This window comes from Eschrichtius robustus, chromosome 10 (assembly GCF_028021215.1).
Source record: "Eschrichtius robustus isolate mEscRob2 chromosome 10, mEscRob2.pri, whole genome shotgun sequence".
Classification (NCBI taxonomy): domain Eukaryota; kingdom Metazoa; phylum Chordata; class Mammalia; order Artiodactyla; family Eschrichtiidae; genus Eschrichtius; species Eschrichtius robustus.
Genome location: NC_090833.1, coordinates 9,197,891 through 9,222,998, shown reverse-complemented (window position 1 = coordinate 9,222,998; position 25,108 = coordinate 9,197,891). Strand labels below are relative to the sequence as shown.

General features: G+C 51.9%; 1 protein-coding gene across 3 annotated transcripts in view; it reads left to right on the top strand.

Moving 5' to 3' along the window:
* Window positions 1–23,024, top strand: part of MVB12B (multivesicular body subunit 12B) — a 182,122-nt gene extending 159,098 nt beyond the window's left edge. For 2 of the 3 annotated variants that reach the window (XM_068553280.1, XM_068553281.1), the window contains 2 exons: window positions 1,349–1,408; window positions 22,576–23,024. In XM_068553280.1, the coding sequence (XP_068409381.1) occupies window positions 1,349–1,408; window positions 22,576–22,662 (147 nt within the window). In that variant the 3' untranslated portion in view covers window positions 22,663–23,024. Of the gene's footprint in view, window positions 1–1,348; window positions 1,409–22,083; window positions 22,152–22,575 lie in introns of all 3 variants that reach the window. The other variant, XR_011075188.1, reaches the window with a different exon arrangement.
* Window positions 23,025–25,108: the final 2,084 nt, after the last annotated feature.

Below are 25,108 nucleotides of genomic sequence, written 5' to 3'. Positions count from 1 at the left end.
GGATCTCTGCTGGATCCCGGGCCGCTCGGGCAGGCAGCCCCACTCTCTCACCACTCGGGCTGGCAGCAGGAGAAAGCCAAACTGTTTTGTGGCTACTGGCAGAGCAGCCCCAGGAGCTGAGTGCCTAATTCGGTGGCCCTGTCCCAAGATCGGGCTCTGCCGACTCAGCAAGTGCTCAGGCAGGCAGATTCGGGCCAATCCCAGTGCAAGAGCTTCTGTGATTAATCTCAGCAGCCCAGCCGGCAGGGCCCGCCCGCAGTGCTTTGTAACGGGAGAGGAAATGCTCGAGTGATTAACCTGCCGCTGCTGCATCACGAAGGGGCACTGAGCCCAGTTAGAATCCAAGGTCCGTGGGCTCAGAGCCGGCCTCTTTCTACCACCCCTCCCAGGAAGTCCACCCCCTCCGGGCTGCAGTTCAGAACCGTGAAGGCCCCGGGGTTTTGTCAGAGATTCTCAGGTTTCACCTGTTCATCCCCGGCTGCCAGCTGCTGGCCTGGGCTGCAGAAGGCTGGGCTGGTACCCCTCGGGAATACAGACCACTGATGATCCCTGAGGGGACTCGGACCAGGGACCTCAGAGACCAGGTTCCCTCTGCCCCTCACCATGCATTATTTCAGCCCAGGCTTTTCTGGGCCTCCAGCTGACTCTTGTTGCCATGTGTATTTGATTTTTCATGCTGTCTGGAAAAGCCAGCGTTTTTAAAGAAAGGTCCCCATCTCTATGAAGTTACAGAAACACCCATTAAAATGCAGTGTTAACCATTTTCCACCACCACTGACTTCTTAAACGACAGTTGATGGGCAGTTACTTCATTTACCTTGCATTTTCAAAGACCTGGAATTCCCTCCAGCTCCTTCTCTGATGCCAAGGAATCCCGGGCAGAAGATTGGCTGCCTGCCTCGTGGAGTTCCTTAGACCCGTTCCAGCACACAGACGCGGATGTCAGGGCGGTGTGGGGAAGCCGTGGGCACCTCCATCCCCGCGGCTGCAGAAAGAGCACACCGGCTTTTCCTGTGGGCAGGGAGAGACAAGAGGCAGAAATTATTGGTGATAGTCATGGTCTTTCAGGAGAGCCGTGACCCGCCCCCCGGGTTCTGTAGACAGGTGCCTAGGCTGGGGTCCCCACCAGAAGGGACCCCGGTGACGGCCAGGTCTTCTCAGTCTGCTCCTGCTACTGGTCCATTTACCCTCACTCGTCACTATAGTCACACTGATGGTTTCCATGGAAAAGGAGTGGCGAAAACGCCAGATCACAAGGGGGTTTGAAGTGTCACAATTGTGAATAAGAACAAATGTGAAGCAGCATTTTTCCAGCCGTTTAAAAGGATGACTTGATCTGTATTTTCAGATGCAGCCCTTTGATCTCTTGGGAATCACCATCAAATCTCTGGCAGAAATTGAAAAAGAGGTAAGCAGGCTTCCCAGAGTGGGGCAGGTGGGGGACCTGGGTCATCACTCACTCGACCCAGGGTCTCCCATCCCCATTAGGGTTTGTGTTCCAGGAACAGGAGGGACCTAGGTGTGGGGTGACCCTCTGAGAAAAATACTTTCATTTCACTCAAGTTTATTTCTGAGAAAAAGAAACTCACTTTTAATGTGTATATTACTTAAAGTAATAGGACAGAAGGTTTTACGTGATACACGGAACAATCAATTCTGCTTCATTTTTTTTTAAATGTCATGGCGTAAAGAAGGTAGAGGTTGGGGGGGGGGGTGGGTGCGGAGTTGGTTTTTCCTCCTTCTGTTTTATTATTTGCCACCAGTAGGAGTTTGGGGAAATGTCAGAGGCTCTTCGTGATTTAGAGGAAGGATCACGGTACATTCCATTGTGCTTGATAAGCCAGACCCCACTTGGCAGCCTGTTTCGAAAGAGTTTGGATGTTTTCCTAATAAAAAAGAAAGAAATCCAGGATTGGAGCACATGTGACAACTCCGAAGAAAGAGAGTTGAGATAATGGAATCAAGCTAGAGGTCAGATCTGCCGGTGGTCTCCCCACTTTCATAAGACAGCGTTAGCGTGTGTGTCGTCTTTCACATGTAGACAGTTGTTAAGCGGTCACATGCTTGCAGCCAGCTCTCCTCTGAGAGGCACATTTGTCTCAAAGATGGAAATGGTAGAACCATTTCAATATTCTCAGTTCCTCTGGGTTTTCTGTTGTGTACCCAGCTTGCAGAAGCAGGTTGCATTATTGAAAGATGGCTGAAATCAAGGAAAATTGAATCAATGTAGTACAACAAATTTCTAAACCTGTCATAGCAAAAACAAGACAAAAAAGTCCCCTTTTGTCTTTGATTTTCAGTAAATCATAAAAACCAACATGATTGTCATCTATAGATTTTGGGGGGCGGGTAAACTTAGGAAAAAGAATGTCTGGCTACCACACCAGAAATATACATGTGCGTGGAGCCCCCGGTCAGCCCTGCTCAAAACTGAGGCGGCCATCCGCTTACAGACTGCCTTTGCTTGGGGTCCCGCACAGAGTGGCGCCAGCGAGCCTATGTGGAACGCCTTTGCCGGGACCTGCTCTGGCTGCAGGCAGTGAAGCAGGGCCACGCGTGGCCTGTGACCTTTCAGGATGGACAAGGTCACACAGACCTTAAGGGGCGCGCGTGGGGGTCCGGTGGTCACGCCCCCTCTCTGCTTAAAGCCAGGATAACAGTAGAACCTGTCTCACGAACACTAAATGGATAGATGTGTGAAACACTGCGGGCAGCAATTGCTCATCGCCCTGGGTAGGCGGGGTAGGTGGTGAGTGCCAGAGACGGGGCAGCTGTGAATGTCGCCCCTTCTCTCCCCGCCCATCCTCCTGGGCTGTAACCAGAGCCCCGTTCATTTAAGCACCTGCTACATGCTCCGCTCTGGGCCTGGGCTTTACCTCCGTCATCACCGATTCTCACCCCAAGTTGACCAGGTGGCATTGTTCCTCCCCATTTCATGGGGCAGAAGTTGAGACTTAGCGGTGAAATAGTAATAATATTAATACCCAAGACAAGATTGAGACCTAGCGTGTCATACTCCAAATCCGCTCCGTTATGACGTAAAGTGTGTTGCTCCCTGTCCTCTGATGGGGCTGATGGTGACAGTGGTACCTGGGAGGCCCGTCGACCTGGGTTCTGACCCCGGCCGGGCCTTCAGGCTACCAGGACGGGGTGAAATAGGAGAGAGCCCAGTGCAGAGCCAGTACATGTGGTGGAAACCACCCTAAGTTCTCTTAATTCTCTTCCCCACTAAAGGGCCAAAAATGTGTTTGGTTTGAATGCGTCGTCTTGATGTCAGGTGCTCTGAACAGAGCCCGGCGGGGCAGAATCCTCAGTTCCTCCACTTAACCTTTCTGAGCCTCAGTTTCCTCTTCTGTAAAATCGGGATAGTAATAAAAGTGCCCTGTAGCATTTATGGGTTTGACCGAGACAGTCATGGAAGTGGCTTAGAACAGCACCTGCTCTGGCTACTGCCCAGTTAGTTATCGGCGGCTGCCGTCATGGTCATGGTCATTGTTACTACTGTTCCCCTGGTCCACAGGAAGCGGGGAGAGTCGGTGTAAGTCTGTCCTGTTGCAGCCTGGCGAGCTGCCCTCTTGCTGGTGGTGGAGCAGAGACAGCCCCGTTGACCAAGCTTGGCTTGCTTCCTTGTTTTCAGTGATGAGTTGAAAACACATGTCTGTGTTCTCTGTTGAAAGAAATTAGAGTTAAAGAAAATGTAGGGAAACGGGGAGAGGTTAGAAACGCTAAATAGAGTATAAAACCATCACAAATACCACTGCAGTCAAGGATGCTGTGGAGATTTTCATTTAATCTGAGGATTTAAAAGTTACTTCCGCCAGCCATCCACGTGCATTTAATGGTGATTAGTATATTGACATCTACACACTTTGGTGAATGGGCTCCTCCTTCTGCAACAAGGTCAGAGGATTTTCTCCGTAAATAAACTGGAACTTGCCCCTTTTAGCCGCTGAACTCAGCATAGCTCCAAGGGTTGGAGGCCGAGGAGAAGCTTTGCCCACGGCCCCCTGGCCTCACACTTGGGCTCCGTGGGTTGGCCCTGAGTGGCTGGGGGTCCCCCTAGTCAGGATGATTTTTCCCCTTTCCATTCCCAGTCTGGCTGCCCTGGTGGGGGCAGGGGGATGTGCTTGGGGAGGGGTCTTGGGGCAGGGGTGCTCCACTGGGGGTTTGCTTTGCTCACATTTACACTATGAAGCCAAGCGCCCTCCCCCAAGAAGGCGGGAGACTTCAGGGCTGACCATGACCTGCACTGTCCCGTTGCCCATCCCGAACACCCCCTTGGATTTCCTGGGATTCCCAAGCAGCGGGGAGAGCCCAGCATCAGTGGGGGCTGCTTTGTCTGGGGCAGGCGCTCCCCTCCCTTATCCGTCCATGCCCCCTGGGAGAGGTGGTGTCACCCCAGCTCACAGCAGAAACCTGGGCTTGGGTGACCCTGGCTGTAAAGGAAGTGAGAGTGCTCGCCCCTGAAGGCAGCATGCTGCCTCCTGTCCAGGACTGGCGTGGGCTCGCTCTCCTGCCAACTTGAACGTTACTCACCCTGCCCTGCCTGGGGGATGCTTCTGAATTTTAGCCTGCGTGCGCCCTGTCACCACCATCTAGCCTCGGGGACAGGTCACCCCCTGAACAAGCCCCATCACCCCATCAGCCTTGAGCTTGGTGATTAGGGACCCGAGGGATCACCAACAGCCAGCCCAGGAGTGCTGTCCCCAGCGGCCCTCATCACAGCGCGGACCCGCCATGAACTGAGTAACAGATGCAAAGAGATGAGGTGCTGCCTCCCCCCAGTGGGTGACAGTGCACCTCCAGCCCGCCAGCCCGAGAATCTGACGAGCTCAAGCAAGAGCGTGCCGCTCGGCCCGCCAGCAGGAGGGTGGGACGAGGCTTGCTGGCGGTGTGGGCCGGAGCCGCCTGCCGTGTGGGTGTGTAGATTCCGGGTGTCTGCAGGGACGTTTGTGGACAGTGTAGACAGTGGAGGCAACACGGCATAGTGGAGGGACACAGTTTTCTTTTTTTTAATAATTTTTTAAAATTTATTTATTTATTATTTTTGGCTGTGTTGGGTCTTCGTTTCTGTGCGAGGGCTTTCTCTAGTTGCGGCGAGCGGGGGCCACTCTTCATCGCGGTGCGCGGACCTCTCACTATCGCGGCCTCTCTCGTTGCGGAGCACAGGCTCCAGACGCGCAGGCTGAGTAGTTGTGACTCACGGGCCCAGTTGCCCCGCGGCATGTGGGATCTTCCCAGACCAGGGCTCGAACCCGTGTCCCCTGCATTGGCAGGCAGATTCTCAACCACTGCGCCACCAGGGAAGCCCGGGACACAGTTTTCGAGTCGAGCCCCCTGGGGTAGCATGCCAAATCTGCCACCTAGGCTGGACCCTGGGGCAAGTCCCCTGGCCTCCCCCTCCTCAGGTTGGCGTGCAGGCCCAGGGATCCCACCCTGGCCGGAGTGCTGGTCCCAAGGCTGCTGCTGTGGCACTGACGGGAGGCCCCGGCAGTCGTGGTGTACGCAGCACCTGGTTACGTTTCCTGAAAGGCCCCCAAGGAAGGTCATGATTAAAATCAGTGCCTGTGCCATCCGGCAGATTTGGGGGAAAAAATTCTTCAGACGCGCTCAGGTGGCATGGGCTGTTGAAGCAAAAAGGCCAAGGTTGTAAACCAATTCCCGCTGTGAAGCTGTCCCTCTCCTGGTCCCCAGCGCTGAGCCCAGCCTCCTTGCTGCCCGACCCCGCCCTCTAGGGGATGTGGCTACATCCCCTGCCGTCCATGTCCTTCCGAGGCTCAGAGCAGGGGCTTTGCGTGTACATTACCCCGAGGCAGGAGAGTGTGTGTTTGCTCACCTCCCCTCCGCCCTGGGAGGCGACCAGGGAGCAGCCAGTGGCAGCTGTTGGCAGCAAAGGCCGGTGGGGGGGGGGGGTGCCTTCTGGAGCAGCCGTCTGGCTCTGCAGGAGGGTGGCTGTGACCCCGGAGGGCTGTGTCCCAGTGAAGCCCTTATTGTCCTCCCTGCTGCCCGAACAAAAGGTTCTCTCTGTTCAAGAGTCAGGAAAAGTGTAATTTCGCAGCCGACCCCGTGATGAAGCATCTTCTCTCGGAGTGAGAAGATGGGCATATAAATATTCTCTGTCTCTGCCGCTCTTTATTTCCCTTGTAAGCAGTCACCCTATTTCTCCATCTGATGGATGCCCCATCGCAGCCAGGGTGAGAGCTCCCCAGCTCCTCAGATCGGGCAGCAGCTTCTAAAACAATTCCTGCGTCGCGGTTACCTTTCCTGCAGCCTGTTTATCCTCCCTCCCCGCCCACTACCCCACCGTCCCCTGTGGCCCGTCCATCCCCAGCCTCGCCTCCCTCACAGACTGCCCTGTCCCTTGTCTCACGAGTGGTGGCCAGGAGACAGTGGCCTCGACTGTAGATTCCATGCCGCGTGCATAACACTGCAAGCCTCTAGAAATAGGAGCCGACAATTCCTGTGATTGAAACGGCATCCAGAGTGCCTTCCAGACCCGCACACAAAGCCCTTTCCCCACCTGCTGCCGACCTTCCATGGAAAACCACAATGCTCACCCTGCCTTCTCTGGGCACCACACTCAAAAACGTGGCAAGGGAGCGTCATTAGCCCACCACACTTCCTGGTGGAGCAAACAGCCTCCATTTTCACTCGACTTTGAGGCTGAAAGACAAGGGAGAGTCTAATTAGTAAAGGGACGATCTGATATTAATCACTCCTTTAAAACTGACAAGGGAGGCAGTTCATTTAACCACTTAATTGCTACAGGTTTTTAATGGGCTGCTGTTTGCAGATGTATTTAATGAAGAAATTATAAATCTAAAGGAGCTTAAAATTTTAATTTTATACCTAAATATTTTCCTTGTTCTTATGTTTGTAGTCAATCCTCAAGAGTGTAGTCACGTGGAATGTTCTTTAAATGAACATATTTGCTAACTGGCGTGATTTCAGTTTTTAAAACATTGGTTCCAGCAATTAGGCATTTTTTTCAGTTCCCAAATGACTGGAGAAATTCGTCTTGATTATAATTGCTCTTAGCCACGCATATCTAATTTGTGTCTTTTTAAGTGTTAATTAGTAAACAGTTTGAGCTGACATCTTTATGTGTTTGTGTATTGAAAAATGGGGCTTATTGCTTATTTAGCTTGGGGCAGATTACACTAGCATTTACGTCACGACATTGAGGTGAAATTAGTGGAAACACGTTTGGCATCGCGAGGTAAAAAGAATTTTTGACTCCAACTTCTGTACATCCACTTTGCATGGACTTCTGCAAGCCCTTCCAATATATGAGATTACAGTGGATTTGGGATCTGCATTGTGCAGGAGGAAAGTGAGGCAGAAGATTTTTGTATCAGTAATGAAATGGCAGAGTCCAATTTTACAAAAGCAAAATGTTCATATCCCAGCACAATTGTTCATTCTTTCTACTTTTGGAAAGCTTTCATTGTGCTTATTAATGTTAAAAAGAATTTCGTAGAGGGAGATGTTGCAAAATGTGTGATCTCTTTGCACCATCTAGTGGTCAGGTCTTAAGCTGCAACAGGAAATAAGGTGTTTTCTATCTGTGAGACTTAGTATTTTCAACACCCAGAATCTTTTCTTCTTTCTTTTTCAGTCAGGAAGCTGATATGTTTTGGGAAAGAAATTTGCCTACTTCATTTATTAAATAAAAGTTAGTTAATTAAATAGAAGTTAACCTTTCTTATATATTGTTCCGCTCCCCTTTTTTATATTGTTCAAAGACATAGAGCTGCCACCAAATTCTTACAGAGCTATCAAACTGAGTTGAGATAATTTCAGCCAAAAACAAAGGAACCTAATGAATTAGTTTAATGGATAGCCATTCCAAGCGCATAAAAGAAGTGTTAGGCTTCTTTTGAAATGTAGGAAGTAGCCTGGGGACCTCCACTTCTTGGACTTTCCAGGAGTCTGACCACAGCTTGGGAACCACTGTTTGATGCCACAGACAAGATTAGTTCTGTCCCCATAAATTGTGGCAGACATCCTGGGCAGTTTGTCATCTTAAGCAGCTACCCTGCCGATCAGAATCGATTTTTTAATATTTAGTGTTTTCTTTCCGAGTGCAAAGGTTGTGCGTGTTTATTAAAACGCAAACATTACAGAAACATGTCAAAGATGAGAGTCCCCCGTGGTCCACTCCTGGGAGAGACACACATACACACACACGTGTGAAACAAAGATCACAGGAGTTCAACACTGGACATGATATTCTGTATTTTGCTTTCACACAGACTGGTGTATCTTGCACAACTTTCCATGTCATTTCACACAGATCTACCTCATTCTTTTTAATGACTACATGTGGTTCCCTTTTATGATTATGTCATAATTTATTTAAGCAATCCACTATTGATTGACTTTTGAGTTGTTTCCAATTATTTGCTATTACACCGGTGCAGTGTATATTTCCTTGTATGTGTGTCTTTGCTCCCTGGGTGTTTCTTTAGAAGAATGCATGGTATTACCATTTTGCCTTCCAAAAAGTGTGCCCATTTAAACTTCCCCTCCCCCATCCTGTGGTGTGTGAGGGGGTACCTGTTTCCCACATCCTCACTATAGCTAAGTATCACTGGTATTTAAAGGTGAACATCTTTTCATATGTTTATTGGCCATTTGTATTTCTTTTGTGAATCTCTTCTGTTTGTGCCCTTTGCCCAGTTTTTTCTGCCCTTCTTTCTGTCCTGTGTTCAAACACACACACACACACACTCAACCAGTGGCTTTTCACCTTGTTAAAGATGTGTTCTGCTATACAATGGTTTTTAATTTTTTCATGGGCAATTTTGTCTTTGTTTTAATGTTTTATTTTTGACTTCATGTCCTACTTAGAAGATTATAAAAATATTCGCCCATATTTTTTCATACCCTTTGTTTTAATATATTAAAATATTAAATACTTTTCAACTACTGAATCCATCTGAAGTTTATTAGACGGTAAGATCTAGAACCAGCTTTATTTTATCCTAAAGTGTTAGCCAGTTTTCACAACAGTGTTTACTTTCTTCAGTGAGTTTTCAGTGTTACTCTTATCGGACAGTTCCATCTGTAAGTGGATCAATGGATATTTTTCTTGACTCTGTTCATCTCTGTTCTTTTTATATGATTGCCACACTGCTTTGAATCTGATAGCTTTATAATCAACTTTAATATATGATAAGGTTAGTTCTCCCGTCTGCCCCACCTCAATTTTTCTAATTATATTCACATGATTATTCTTCCAGCTGAACTTGAGAATCTTTTCAGGGGGAGAAACTCCGTTCTAGATGTTTATTGTGACTGCACTGAGCATATAGATTAATAGAGGAACGATTGGTGAAAATCCTCCACCCGGGTCTTTGTTCTGTCGCTCAGCAGAGTGGAAGGGTGTTCTTTGTGGAGAGCCTGCACCCTTCTTTGTAGGTTATTCCTAGGTGTTTGATGTTTTCATGGCTCTTGTGAATAGGATCTTTTCTTCCATTATATTTTCTGTCATTTATGTATCAAAGAGCTGTTGACTGCTGCGTCATTTTGTGGGCTGGCTCTCCCACTGACTTCTTCTGTTTCGGACGGTTTTTCAGTTGCTTTTCTTCAGTTTCGCAGGCCGGAGTTTATGTCGTCTGCAAATACCAACACCGCCTCCTCCTGTCCCTCTTCCTGTGCCTTCGCCTGGCACCGCGGCCAGCTCGGTCAGGTCACTGGGCCGCCTTGTCTGGACGGAAGTTTCTAGTTTCTATACTAACCCATAATGCTGCATTTTGGCCTGCTGCATATAGACATATCTTTTTTTTTATTATCATGTTAAAGAATTAGCCATCTATTTCTATTTTCCTAAATGTTTTTATCAGGATTAGATGGTAGCTTTTGATAAATGTCTGTTAATCATCCATTGAGATGATCATATTTTTTCTCTGCAGGAATATTAATACAGTAGATTACATTAATAGAGTTCCTAATTCTGAGAGTCTGCGTTCCCCCTCCCCCCCCGCCCCGCACCCTCTTTGGTTCTGTCGGCAGCGGTGTCGCCAAGCAGCAGCCGCCACCCAGGTCACCAGGTCGCTCCTCAGCGGCCCAGGGCGTTCATCATATAAATGAGGGAGCCAGGCTGAGCCAGAGCTGATGTTGGGTGGACAGAATTACCTGCCCTGGATACTGTCATGAGTTGTATACCTGGGTCATGCAGAACTGAGGTCAAGATGAATATTCGGTCTTTTGAAGTCCATCATAAAAGGATTTTTCTGTCATTTTCTGTCCTTTTGGGAACTCTCATCCCCCAAGTTTGAAAGTAATACCCCCCCCCCACCAGTTGAACTCTTAGAAGGTTGCCTGGCATGTAGGTAAAAAAATGAGCAGAAAGATAAAGAATGGGTAGGGCACCTTCCCAGAGTGACCCCACGGCTTCTCCTTTTCCGCTCAGAAATCAGCGCCAGAATGCAGCATTGTTTGAAATATTATCCACAAATAACCTAGGAGAGGGAAAATACAAATATCCATTTTTTAGGTGACATTCAGATGAATTCTGACATGCTGACTCACTAAGGGGTGAGCCCCCATGGCTCTTTGCCAACAGAACCAGCGCTTATTCAGCCGCAAAGGCGTCCGTCAGCCCCCAGCCCTGCCCAGAGCCCCATGCCGACACCGCTGGTTGGACCCACAGGTACCCGCTGGGCCCCCAGCCTTGCAGCTTGGGAGGGGCCAGGAGAAGTAAGCTTGTTATTAATCACGCAGCAGTCCTGGTGCCACCACAGAATGTGCTTTCCCCCATTTTCCTTAAAATGCTTGGCCTTCTCTGTCTTTCATCTTTCTACTTTTAAGAGTCATGGGTGCAAGAAATATTTCACTTTCTTGCTTTGTCCCCATGTGCCCACACAAAATGCACTCACAGTGATAACATGGCAGTTGACACTCTGGTTGGGCTGTTCGTAGGGAATGGTGGGGACTGCGGCAAACTGGAAAGCACGCCTCTCTCTAAAGGAAGCAGCCTCCATTCCCCTGTGTGAGGCTCAGGGTTGGGGTGCAAGAATGAAGGTCCAAAATTGCCATAGCCCCCTATTTGTTTTATAAAATCTGGAAAATGTTGGCATTGTATGCAAGGTCTCTTCAACTTTTCAATGTTTATAACTATTTTTAAACACCACATAGGCCACCAGTGTGTGAACCTCCAGCTTGCCCATGTCTGTGCATGGAGATACAAACACAGATCACATGTTGACTCATAATTTCACCATTCACAGGGGTGATGTGGACAAGCCCTGGGGTCAGCACTTTGCCTCCATGAGTTAAATACCACTGATTAGGGGCCATCACACCATCACGCTCAGAGGCTGTGGTAATTCAGAGGACCCAGGGCTGGACCGACACACTGCTGCTTCCAAACACTGAAGACCAGAATGACCTCCCCCCTGCCTGAGAACTGAGTTCCTAAGCTAGCTGTCTTCTCTCCTTTGCATTGAGCTGTCCCCAGAGCCTGATCTGTCCCTTCACTCACCTATCGATCCACCCGTCCATCCATCCACCTGTGTCTCCATCCACTCATTCATCCACCCATTCACCTCCCCCCTCCCCACATCCTGTACCGTCCGTCCATCCATCCATCCATCATTCATTCATTCATTTATTCATTTATTCATCTATTCTGGCCCACAGCCTCTACGAGCCTCTGAAGCTACAGAAATGTCTGAGGCCCCATCCCGACCCTGAACTTAAGGAGGAGATGGAAAGTGATGTGGGGTCCTGGAAGCTAGTGATTAATCCTCCCTGGAGGAGGACGAATGTCCCAGAGAGAGTACCATTCGGAAAGGCACAAAGGTGTGGTGCTTGACAGGAAGAGGGAGGGGAGATCTGAGAAGCCATGTGTGGGGAAAGGTCTGTGCAGAAACCTTTTGACGCCTCACTCTCAGAGCAGGGGCTGGGGCTCCGCCCCGGTGGGGACGTGGGAGTCACTTCACCGCTCTTTGATGCTCTGTCGGTTCCTAGGTGGAGGTGCTCCTGAACTGAGGGTGCCCTGAGAGTGGGGGGCTCTTGCGGCGCTGAGCCCAGGGCAGCAGGCCGTATAGGGTGCTAGTGGGTGTCACCATCCCCCCCGGGAGTCCCCGGCTTAGAGCAGGAAAGGGGGAGGGGGTGCTGATGAGGGTTGATGAAAATGACCTGGGTGCCCCGGAGTCAGAAGAGGTACGGCCTGAATCGGCACGTGGTCCATGCATTCATCTGGCAGCCGTGCCCCATGCCCCATGCCCCGTGCCCCGTGCCCAGACAGACGCGGTGCCTGCTCCTGGAGCAGGTGGGTCACGAGGGGTCCTTTTTCAGCCCCTCATTTAGGGTGAGACTGAGCAGTGGGACTGGGTGGGGCTCAGGGTTTCTGACTCGGGGGTTGCTGCTCTCGGGTCAGAGCTGAGGAACCCAACGGGAAAGCCGGAAGGGAAACACAGAACAGGCTTCCTGGGAGGGTCGGGGCTTGTTGTGGGACCCTCCTGCTTCCCGACCCCGGTGGCCTCGGTCAGGCTACTCCCCTCTCTGAGCCCCGCTGTGCTCGCGTGGGAAGGACAGCAGTACCAGCTTCACTGGGCGTGAGGATTCTGTCCCCGACCCTGGCTTGGGACCCGGCGGCTCCTGCCCCTCCTGTCCCCTTATTAGTGACCACAGGGCTCATGGGCTGTAGTCCAGGAGTCCTGATCTCCAGGCCCAGCTGTGGGCTTTCAGCAAGTGAGGGGATGAACAAGGCATCTCCCCAGCTCGGGGGTATTTCAGGACCCTCCCCCCGCCAGGTCTGGGGGGCAGTCCTGGCTTCCGTTCATCCCCTGGGCCCCAGTCTGCACGTGACAGCCCTTCTCTGGACAGAGCCCTTGTACGGGCTTGTCAACCCCAGGGCCTCCCCCTTTCACCCAGTTTTTGAGATGTGTCTGTGGAACCATGATCCAAGTATGAAACGAGCACTCCTGTGGGAAGAAATGAGGAGACCCAGACCATAGAGTGTCCCCTCCTCAGGCTCGTCCCTGCCCCTCTGGTCCTCAGTGGCCCTTTTGACAGCTTGAAGGGGTGGACTATTCAAATCAGCTGGACGGGCCCTCCCAGCACACGGAGGAGACCTGCGCCATGGCACGTGAGGCCCCTTAGGGCCCACTCCTCACAGTGGCACCTGCCCCTTTCCTCTCGTACCCGAGATCCAGCAGCCAGGCTTCCAGAAACACATGGGAGGACACAGAGCCCTCGTGTGAGGAGAGGAAGCTTCCTGGAGCTGAAATTCCCAGAGGGGCTGAAGCCGGGGTGACACAGCAGGTGTCATGGCCTGGCCCATGGGGCCAGGACAGGCTTGGGAAAGGCAGGCTGTGGGGACGGCCGGGGCCACTGCTCAGAACCTCACCCACCACCCGTCTGCCCTGGGGACCCGCCGTGACTGTCACTCCAGCCCTGAGCCAGACTTCAAGTTGGCTGGTGTCTTGTTCCTTTACTTCCCCCTACCTGTCCTCACCTGGCCAGGGCCCTGAGGCCCAGCCTGGGCTCCTTCAGACCCGCTCTTGCCACATCCTTCCAGGCCCTTCTGTGACCCCACCTGCCCCCCATTTCGGAATTCCACCCGTATGAGAGGTGCGTGTAGACACCGGTCCTGAGGCTGGTTGCCCCACCAGCAGTGTGCCTGTCCCCGCCCCTGGCCTCATCCAGCCCTCGGGGACCTTGGGAAGTTTGATCCTTCCCTGAGCCTCAGCTTGCACATCTCAAAATTCGGGTTCTAAAAACAATCCCTTACTGCTGTTTCTTGTCTGGAGCCCTCTCGTTGACTTGATAGTTACAAGACCCAGGGAGGGAAGGGTGGGAGGGTGTACGCTTGCCTTTACTTCTTTCTCCTCTATTTTATTTAGCAAAAGGTTTCAGGTAGTGGTTCTCTACCTGCTTAACCATTAAAGTCCCTTGGATGCTTTTAAGAAATGCTGATGCCTGCCCTGCCCTCACCCCACCCCGACCCCAGGCGGGGCCCAGGCAGCACTGGCTTTGGTTCAAACCCTTGATTATGATGCACATGGAGGACTGCTTTTTCACTCTCAAGAGTGGGTGGGGGGTTTGATCACCCTCCTTCTGCCATGAGGCTGGGGCTAGAGTGACTTGGCCTCCCCAGTGCAGCTGGAAACCAAGGTCGGCATCTCCCACCGCCAGGATGCTGGCCTCACTGTGACAAAAGGCTCTTGGAATCTGGAAATCGCGTGCCGTGGCTCGAGAGGTCTGATACGTTGGTGGCAGGGTCTTCTGCCAGGGGCCCACCATCCCCGGCCCAGGGAAGCCCCGCAGAGCCCCTGACAGCGACGTCTCTTTCCTGGACTTCCTGCTGCTGTGATAATGGCCCGTGCCCACCAGGGGGCGCTGTGGCCAGGGCCAGGCGCCGCTTGGCTGGGCTCAGCTCTGCGAACCAAAATGCTTTTTAATTGAAAATTTTTTTAATTCAAAAAGGATTTGCTGTTTGTACGCGAGTGCAGGTTTTCCTCATGCAGGAGGCTAATGTTCTGAGTCAACAGATCCGGGCCCAAATCCACCTTCAAAGGTACTCAGTGTTTGCCCAAGGGAGTGAAAGGGCTTCCAGAAGCGGCCCTAGTCTCTTGGGCAAACACTTTGGGGCCAGCAATCCCAGGCAGAGGACAGCGTCTGTGGGAAGGGCTATCCACGGCCTAAGGGGGATTATGACGGGGGACATATGTTGAAATTTCATTTGGGGAATTAGAGAAAACAAGAGGTCCTTTTCTCCAGCCAAGATAACCTACAAAGGGAAGAATCTCAAGGGCAGGGGCGGGCGGACAGCAATCTGTGCAGCGGGTCCCTGGCCCCCTCCTGGGGCGGCGGCGAACTCGGGCCGTGAGTCAGGAGGAGGCGCCGTGTGTACTCCTGATTCTCCTCCCGCCCCCGAGAGTGAGAGAAACAGGAGTTTAGCAGTTTGTCCTTGAAGACCCTTCTATACCCACCCCCGCAGTGACCGTGTCCCTACCCCTGGCCACAAAGACTGGCCTCCGACCCCCCACCAGGGCCCTTCCACCCTGGCCTGCCCACCTGTGCCCCCTCGTCCCCCCACCCCCACCCTGCCATCGGGAGCGCCCTTTCCGGGCCCACCCCGGCAGTGTCCAGGTCTGCGGCCCCGTTCCAGGCCGGCTCTGGACGTCTGGGAGCGCGGGCTTCCATCTCTCTCCACGTGCTCTCTGTGGCCAGACCCCAGCTAACCAAGGAGGCCTCGCTGCCCTGGGCGTCCCCGCCACCCTGGGAGCCGGACACAGCAAACACTCTGGAAGAGCAGAGGTGGCACAGCCCACAGCTGTCTCCCCAGCGCGTGACGGGGCCCCTGCAGGGCGCCTGGCACTGGGCTCGCTCCCTCACCTCTGCTGCAGCCCCAGGTGGGCGTCTCCCAGGCAAGGCCTCAAAGCAGCCAAAGCGAGGCCCCCCCGCCACCAGCCTCCTCCCCACCCTCTCCCCCAGCCCCTCTTCAGCAGCCCCTCAGCCCTGATGCCTCTGGTCTCCTCTCTGCTCATTCCCATCCACATCCGCTCCCACATCTCACTGACTGGGCCACGGAACCGACCCACAGCATCAGGTCACCTGGGAGCTGGTTGACGGTGCAGAATCTCAGGCCCCACCCCAGACCTACTGAGTCAGGACCTGCGTGTGTTAAAGGCTCATTAGCCTGCTGTTAACAGCCTCTTCAGAGCGGGGTGCCACCCTCTCCCCACGCCGGAGGAGAGACCACACTCGCCTGCCCACGTCAGCACTGCTCTCTTGAACCTTTGCCCACCCAGAACTGCCCCTGCTAAGATCACCGTGTGTTTTTAACTACCGTGCCCCCAGCCTGTGCAGCTCAGGCACTGCTGCCCTCCTCGCTGGCCCCTGGGTCCATCGTCAGGGCTGGTTTCCTCCTCCCTTCCTGGCCCCAAGTGCCAGGCCCATCCTCTTGTCTTCCGACTCTGGGTGCTTTTCTCGAAACAGCTCCACACCTGTAACTCCAGATAGCCTGCCCCCCAAGTGCTTCCACTTCCCATCCCTTTATTCCTGGTTCCACATGTCTCCAGCCAGGCTTGTGGCACCCCCCTGGGTGCTCCTCAGGGACCATCCTCGGCCATTGGCAGAAATGCTTTTATGCTGTCTCCCCCAAGCTGCTTTCGTCCTGTGTTGCCCATTTGGGTTAAAGGCCCCGGTGTGCCTATGTCCATCCCCTGCCACTGTTGTAGGGCTCTCACCTGGCCCCAGCGCCCAGCGCGGGGGCAGGGAATGTGATGGGCGCCGATGGAGCCGTGATGCGCCTGAGCAGCCACCAGGTGGCGGCATTGTCCCAAACTTTGCCCAAAGACCTGGTCCGGGGCTGCACTGCTCCTCCAGCCTCCTGGGAGCTGGAGTCCCCAGGCCATGGTCATTAGCGGGAAAGTGGGGCTACTTTAATGGGCTCCCCCACGTAGCCAACAGATGTGCAGTGAGTGCTTGCCTGGTGCTGGGGCAGGCGGGCCTTTAACCTGCCGCACCTCGTCCTACCTTCACAATAGGCCCCAGGAGTAGAGATCATCACGCCACCTTTTTTTCGAGGTATAATTGACATATAACATTGTATTAGTTGTAGGTGTATAACATGTTTCAGTATTTGTATATATTGCAAAGCGATCATCATCATAAGTGTGGTTAATATCCCTCATCATACACAGTATCAATTTTTTGACCTCTGATGAGAACTTTTAAGATTTAGCAACTGTCAAAGATGCAATACAGTATTAATAACTGTAGTCACCAGGCTGTACGTGCCCCCTGCATGGCGTTAATTATTTCGTGACTAGAAGTTTGTGCCTTTTGACTCCCTTCACCCGTTTCGCGCACCCCACCCCACCGCTGCCTGTGGCAACCACCCATCTGCTCTCTGCACGGTGAGCTTGGTTTTGTAGTTGCTGTTGTTGCTGTGTTTTAGAGTCCGCATGTAAGTGAGATCAGACGGTGTTTGTCTTTCTCTGTCTGACTTATTTCATTTAGCATAACGCCCTCAAGGTCCATCCGTGTTGTCACAAAGGCAAGATTTCATTCTTTTATTTTTTATTTATTTAAAAAAAATTTTTATTGAAGTATAGTTGATTTACAATGTTGTGTTTCAGGTGTACAGCAAAGGGATTCAGTTATGTATGTGTGTATATATACACATACATACACATATTCTTTTTCAGATTCTTTTCCCTTATTGGTTATTACAAAATACTGAGTATATTTCGCTGTGCTATACAGTAGGTCCTTGTTGGTTATCTATATTATATATAGCAGTGTGTATATGTTAATCCCAAACTCCTAGTTTATCCCTGCCCCCTGCTTTTCCTTTGGTAACCATAAATCTGTTTTCTATGTCTGTGGGTCTATTTCTGTTTTGTATATAAGTTCATTTGTATCGTTTTTTTTAGATTCCACATGTAAGCGATATCATATGATATTTGTCTTTCTCTGTCGAATTTACTTCACTTAGTATGATAATCTCTAGCTCCATCCATGTTGCTGCAAATGGCATTATTTCATTCCTTTTTATGGCTGAGCAGTATTCTATTGTGTGTGTGTGTATATATATATATATATATATATATATACCACATCTTCTTTATTCATTCGTCTGTTGATGGACGTTTAGGTTGCTTCCATGTCTTGGCTGTTGTAAATAGTGCTACAGTGAACATTGGGGTGCATGTATCTTTTCGAATTATGGTTTTCTCCAGATATATGCCCAGGAGTGGGATTGCAGGATCATATAGTAGCTCTATTCTTAGTGGGGTTTTTTTGTTTTTTTTTTTAATTAATTAATTTATTTATTTATGGCTGCGTTGGGTCTTCGTTGCTGCATGCAGGCTTTCTCTAGTTGTGGCGAGCGGAGGCTACTCTTCGTTGTGGTGAACGGGCTTCTTATTGTCGTGGCTTCTCTTGTTGCAGAGCACAGGCTCTAGGCGCGTGGGCTTCAGTAGTTGTGGCACGCAGGCTCAGTAGTTGTGGCTCACGGGCTCCAGAGCACAGGCTCAGTAGTCATGGTGCACAGGCTTAGCTGCTCCGCAGCATGTGGAATCTTCCCGGATCAGGGCTCGAACCCGTGTCCCCTGCATTGGCAGGCGGATTCTTAACCACCGTGCCACCAGGGAAGTCCTATTCTTAGTTTTTTAAGAAACCTCTGTACTGTTCTCCATAGTGGTTACACCAGTTTACATTCCCACCAACACTGTAGGGAGGGTTCCTTTTTCTCCACAGCCTCTCCAGGACTTATTATTTGTAGACTTTTTGATGATGGCCATTCTGACCAGTGTGAGGTGATAACTCATTGTAGTTTAGATCCGCATTTCTATATTAGCGATGTTGAGCATCTTTTCATGTGCCTTTTGGCCATCTGTTATGTCTTCTTTGGAGAAATGTTTATTTAGATCTTCTGCCCATTTTTTGATTGGGTTGTTTGGGCTTTTTTGATAATGAGCTGTATGAGCTGTTTGCATATTTTGGAGATTAATCCCTTGTCAGTCACATCATTTGCAAGTATTTTCTCCCATTCCATATGTTGTTTATGGTTTCCTTTGCTGTGCAAAAACTTTTAAGTTTAATGAGGTCCTAGTTATTTATTTTTGTTCTTATTTCCATTACTCTAGGAGATGGATCCAAAAAGATATTGCTACGATTTATGTCAAAGAGTGTTCTGCCTATGTTTTCCTATAGGAGTTTTATAGTATCTGGTTTTACAGTTAGGTCTTTAATCCACTTTGAGTTTATTTTTGTGTATGATGTTAGAGAACGTTCTAATTTCATTCTTTTACATGTAGCTGTCCAGTTTTCCCAGCACCGCTTATTGAAGAGACTGTCTTTTCTCTATTGTATGTTCTTGCCTCCTTTGTTGTAGATTGATTGACCATAATCGCATGGGTTTATTTCTGGGCTTTCTATCCTGTTCCATTGATCTATATGTCTTTTTTTGTGCCAGTACCATACTGTTTTAATTACTGTAGCTTTGTAGTATAGTCTGAAGTCAGGGAGCCTGATTCCTCCAGCTTCATTTTTCTTTCTCAAGATTGCTTTGGCTATGCAGAGTCTTTTGTGTTTCCATACAAATTTTAAGGATTTTTCTTGTTCTAGTTCTGTGAAAATGCCGTTGGTAATTTGATAGGGACTACATTGAATCTGTAGATTGCCTTGGGTAGTATAGTTATTTTGACAATATTGATTCTTCCAATCCAAGAACACAGTGTATCTTTCCATCTGTTTCTGTCATCTTCAATTTCTTTCATCAGCATCTTATAGTTTTTGGAGTACGGATCTTTTGCCTCCTTAGGTAATTTTATTCCTAGGTGTTTTATTCTTTTTGATGCAGTGGTAAATGGGATTGTTTCCTTAATTTCTCTTCCTGATCTTTCATTGTTAGTGTGTAGAAATGCAACAGATTTCTGTGTTAATTTTGTATCCTGCAACTTTACTGAATTCATTGATGAGCTCTAGTACTTTTCTGGTAGCGTCTTCAGGATTTTCTATGTATAGTATCATGTTATCTGCAAACAACGATAGTTTTACTTCTTTTCCAGTTTGGATTCCTTTTATTTCTTTTTCTTCTCTGATTGCTGTGGCTAGGACTTCCAAAACTATATTGAATAAAAGTGACGAGAGTGGACATCCTTGTTTTGTTCCTGATCTTAGAGGAAATGCTTTCAGCTTTTCACCATTGAGTATGATGTTAGCTGTGGGTTTGTCGTATAGGGCCTTTATTATGTTGAGATAGGTTCCCTCTATGCCCACTTTCTGGAGAGTTTTTATCATAAACGGATGTTGAATTTTATCAAACGTTTTTCCTGCATCTATTGAGATGATCATATGGCTTTTATCCTTCAATTTGTTAACGTGGTGCATCACATTGATTGACTTACAGATGTTGAAAAATACTTGCATCCCTGGGATAAATCCCACTTGATCATGGTGTATGATCCTTTTAATGTATTGTTGGATTCAATTTGCCGGTATATTGTTGAGGATTTTTGTGTCTGTGTTCATCAGTGATATTGTAATTTTCTTTTTTTGTGGTATCTTTGTCTGGTTTTGATATCAGGATGATGGTGGCATCATAGTTTGAGAAGGACAGGTGTCAACTCTTCTCTAAATGTTTGATAGAATTCGCCTGTGAAGACATCTGGTCCTGGACTTTTGTTTGTTGGGAGTTTTTAAATCACAGATTCAATTTCAGTACTTGTAAGTTGGTCTGTTCATATTTTGTTTCTTCCTGGATCAGTCTTGGGAAGTTGTACCTTTCTAAGAATTTGTCCATTTCTTCCAGGTTGTCCATTTTATTGGCATATAGTTGCTTGTAGTAGTCTCTTATGGGCCTTTGTATTTGTGTCAGTTGTTACTTCTCTTTTTTCATTTCTGATTTTATTGATTTGGGCCCTCTCCCTTTTTTTCTTGATGAGTCTGGCTAAAGGTTTATCAATTTTGCTTCATTTTTCAAAGAACCAGCTTTTAGTTTCATTGAAGATTTCATTCTTTTTTTTTTTTTTTTTAATCGCTGAGGAATATTCTACTGTATATGTACCACATTTTCTTTATCCATTCATCCATCGATGGGCAGTTAGGTTGGTCCATATCTTGACTATTGTAAATAATGCTGCTGTGAACATGGGGGTACGTAGAACTTTTTGAATTAGTGTTTTCCTTTTCTTGAGGTAAATTCCCAGAAGTGAATCATAAGACAGTTCTATTTTTAGTTTTTTGAGGAACCGCCATACTGTTCTCCATAGTGGCTGTACCAATTTACATTCCCACCAACGGTGCACGAGGGTTCCCTTTTCTCCACATCCTCGCCAACACATTTCTTGATGTGACCCCTCTTTAGAGATGAGTTCACTGAGGCTCAGAGGAGGAAAGACCTGCCTGAGGTCACTCTGCAACGTCAAGTCCTTCCCTCCCTGCCCCTTCTGTTTGTAGGGACCACAGCCCCATCACCAGTGTCACCTGGTCCCTGTAGCTGCTCAAGGCTGCTCACCTCTGCTGCTCGCACGGGACAGCCAGGGCCAGCCCAGGCCTCGCCCCCGCACCCAGCGCCAGCCTGGATCTGTGTCTGTCCTGGGTCGGCCTCCGGGACCACTGGCAGGGTGGCTGAGGACGCAGTGCTGCAGTGGTAGTCTGCTGGCTGCCTCGGCCTCCCCACCATTTCCCCGTGGGAGGAGTAAAACCCTCCAGAAGCTTCTGCTTCCCCTCATTCCTAGAACGATCCCTAAAGCCCCTCAGCCCGTAGCTGTGCTCCTTGCTCTGCGTGGCCCTCAGAAGTGCCTCCTTGCCACAGGCAGCTCACTTTGGGGGTTGGGAGGGCATTTGGAACCCATGGCTGCGGCTGGGGTCTGCACCCTACTGGGTGGGCACCCAGCGGTCACCCTCCTGCTGGGACGGTTCCACGTCACCGTCCTGGCAGCCCCCCACTGGCATCCCCAAGGTGACAGCTTCAGGTAGTGGCTGAGTTCAACCAGGCAGCTCAACTTTGCTTTATGTAGGGAAGCCCGTTTTATGGCAATTCTACTGCTAAAAAGTTTTAAAATATATTTTAAATGTTTAACGACCACTGACCTAATCTAAGCAACTCATTTCTAAGCCCCATGGACCCAAGTAGCTGCCCTGCGTGGTGTCCAGGCCATTCCTGCAGCCCCGCTCTCCAGCCCCGCAGCCTCAGGCCTGGCCCTTCTGCCCAGTGGGCACTCCTCACCTGCGCCCCCTCTTCTGCCTGGCATGCCCTGCCCAACATTTGGATGTTGACATCCTGCCTGGCCTTCAGGTTGAACCACAGGTGTCCCCACCCCTTCTCTAAATTTCCGCCAGACTCGGAACCGACCTTCTGTCATTTCCGTGAGCCGGGGTCAGGTAGGTAAGCTCGGGTCTCAAGCGGGAGGGTTGAGCTCAGGTTCGGGCCGGCAGCAGGGCGGGCCGGGCACAGGTAGGTACACTCTGCCGGCGCCCGCCCTGGCCCAGGCTCATGGAGCCCCAGGCCCATCACGTGCGAGGAAGTGCCTGGGAGCTCAGTGTGGAGCGCGCTTCGGGCTGTGGGGTGGCACCCCTTCCCTGCGTCCCATGTCAGCCGGTGTTTGTCTTCAGGTCAGGAAGCGCTGAGCAGAGCAGCAAGTCCAGGGGTCCCCCAAGCCTGGTGGCTGCGGCTAGCCCAGGTCAGGTCTGGGATGGAGCCCCAGCTCTGTCCCTTCCCATCCGTGGGACTCCTCCAGCAGCAGGAGCGTGGGGACCATCCGCCGGGGGGTGGCAGGGCGCACGCGGGCAGCTGTGTGCATCCGCCGCTGGCACCGCGGCTTTGGGTGCTGCTGGTGCCGAGAGCTCACCTTTCAGGGGGTGGGCAGGGACCGGAAGGCACCAGCTGTCACAAATTAGACAGCTGCTTGCAGCACCAAAGGCGTCTCCCCCCGCCCGCCGTGCACGTGCACAGCTCACGCCTGCGGTACGTGTGCACGTGCAGAGGGCCGCCCTTCCCGTGTCCTCGGGGCCTCCGCCTGCCTGTCCGAGGCCGTGGGGGGGGGGGGTGGTCTTCTCTGCTGTCCTCGCGCCCTGACTGTGCTGCTCTGCCCCCTCCCCCTGCAGTACGAGTACAGCTTCCGCACGGAGCAGAGCGCTGCCGCCCGGCTCCCGCCCAGCCCCACCCGGTGCCAGCAGATCCCCCAGTCCTGAGGGGCCGCCTGCGGGGAGAAGATGCATTGCCCAGACTACTGAGCGCCCCCTCGCCCGGTCCCTCCCGCCGCCCATCCACACTGCCCTGCTTGGCGCTTCTGGGAGACTCTGGGCAGCTGAGCTGTTACCTCCTCGGTCATCGGCGTGCCTGACGTGACACCCCGCTCCCCTGGGGATGCTGTTCATAATCTCGACTAATCTGTGTGTGCTGTAGTGACCAGTGGCTCCTACCATGTCTGTGTGATGACCAGTTGTCCTGCGAACAACCCTACCCACCACGGGAGTCACCCCGAGGGCCCTGGACAGTTGTTCTGGCCGCCCAGTGACGCCACCGGCTCCCTGCTCTCCGGACTGTCGCCACCACTAAGCCGCTGCTTCCTCCCAGAAGACCCTGAGGGGCTGGCGGCTTCGCACAGGGCCCTCCAGGGCTGGCGGACCGCCCCAGACCCATGGGACACATCGCTCATGCCAACGGCATCAAGTGCCCGAGAATTTCACAGGGACCCTAAGGAAACATGGGAGGAGGACGCCAGTGGGTCCCCACGTGGACCCGGGCCCGCCTCCCTGCCCGCTGTGGACAACCTCGGACTCACCCCTCAATTCACACACTGGATGCCCTGAGGTCGGGGACAGCCATCCCCCAGCCACTGGCCCAGAGAGGACTTGCCTTCCCGGTGAGACGGCCGTGTGGCCAGGTGCTTGCTTGGATGTGAGTTTTGCTGCCAGGACGCTGGGCTCACCCACCTCACACCTTCATCCCCAGAAAGGGCTCATCTCTGCGGTGCCCACGTGCCAACAACAGCTCCAACTGCCCGGCCCGGTGCTCTGACCGTGACCAGGCCGTGGGTGAAGAGGCTCTGTGAGCCCGTGCCCAGGGACGTGGACACGCGGTCACCCAGGTTCTCAGAGCCAGGCTGTGTCTTGGTGGCCTCTGCTAACAGGAACAGTTGTTTTGAAAAGTCCCTCTGACCCAGGTCACCAAACTGGGGCCAGAACTGACATTTCTGCCGCGAGTGGCCAGTGGCCTTGCTGGCGTTCCCCACAGTGCCAGCTGGGACTGGGTGCCAGTCCCATGGGTGCCATGGGAACGGGGCCGCTGTCCTCCCTGGAGGCTCGGGCCTCACCCTGTGGCTGCCTTGTCTGGCCGTTAGAATTTGTCCTAACTCCCCAGAACTTGGTCTCACATCTTGGGGGTCACCAGATGGTTGGCGCTTTGGACGTGAGGTTCGATGTGTGTCTGGTCGCTGGCGTAGGAAGGCAGCCTAGGAGAGCCACTGCCCAGCCAGGGACAGCCCCTCCTCCCTGCAGTTCCTCGGGTGGCACAGGGCCGGCTGGGGCGCAGCAGGAACTGGCCAGCAGTTAGGAGCCGCTGCCTCTGGCTGAGAAGTGAGGCCGGGGCAAAACGTCCCTCACATACCTGCATCAGCCCCACCGTCCCCAGGCCCTCCCCTCTTCCCCCACGACTGCCCCTTGATCTTCATCTCGATACCTCCTGATTTCTGTGCGTCAGAGATGTGCTCACCTCTCCCCACTGTCCCCGAGACCTGAGGACATCCCCGCTGGGGCTGGCCTTCCCGTGTGGCCAGGTGGCAGGAAAAGGCAGTTAGTTGGTGGAACCCGCCAGGGCCCGGGAGGCGCGGGATGGAAAAGTCCCCGCGAGGACCCTTTGGGATCGGTGCTTACCCAGGACAGAGCCGACGAACCGGTCTCAATTGTACCCACTGAAATGAGCGGGCTGTTTCTGGGGAATTGGGGGAGCCCCGTGGGGCCCGGAGAACCTGTGTCTGCTGCTGCCGTTTGGACGGGCGGGGCTGGTCCGAAACCGGCAGAGGGGTGACGTCTCCGCTCACCTCTGTCCGGCTGTGTTGGCTCGCGGGCTCTGTCCTTGCACCTCTCCTCACTCCCCAGCTGTGGGATCATCTCCAACAGGTAACACCCCACGGCCTTTCTCCCTTGACTGAGAACCAAGCACTTTGGCCGCTCCGATGGGCCCTAGGAGGTCCAAAGACAGCCACGTGGGATCCCCTGTCAGGGAGCAAGAGGGCAGTGAGGGTGAGGTTGGGGAGAGGAGCCGCCAGCCCCCCCACCCCCAGCCCAGCCCTGGGCCATCCTGCAGTTCTGGGACAGGCAGAGCAAGGCAGGGCTGCAAGGCCTCCAGGAAGAGGGCAAACCTCTGTGGACTCAGGCGAGCTGGAGAGGCCTCCACAATGTTCCAGACTTGGTCTGGGTCTAACAGTGACTGTGAACGTCGCCATGACGGCAGCTTAAGACAATGAAGCAGTGACAGTGTTAAGGAGAAGTTGGCGTCCGTGGTAGATTTTAGGCTGCTCCAGACTCTGCATCTTTCCTTCTGAGGTGGGTGCCCACGCGCCCCGCCTGCCCCGTGTGGACGTGAAGCTTGCTCACCTCGGGACCGAGCCACCTCTGTTTCTTTCTGGGACGGTGC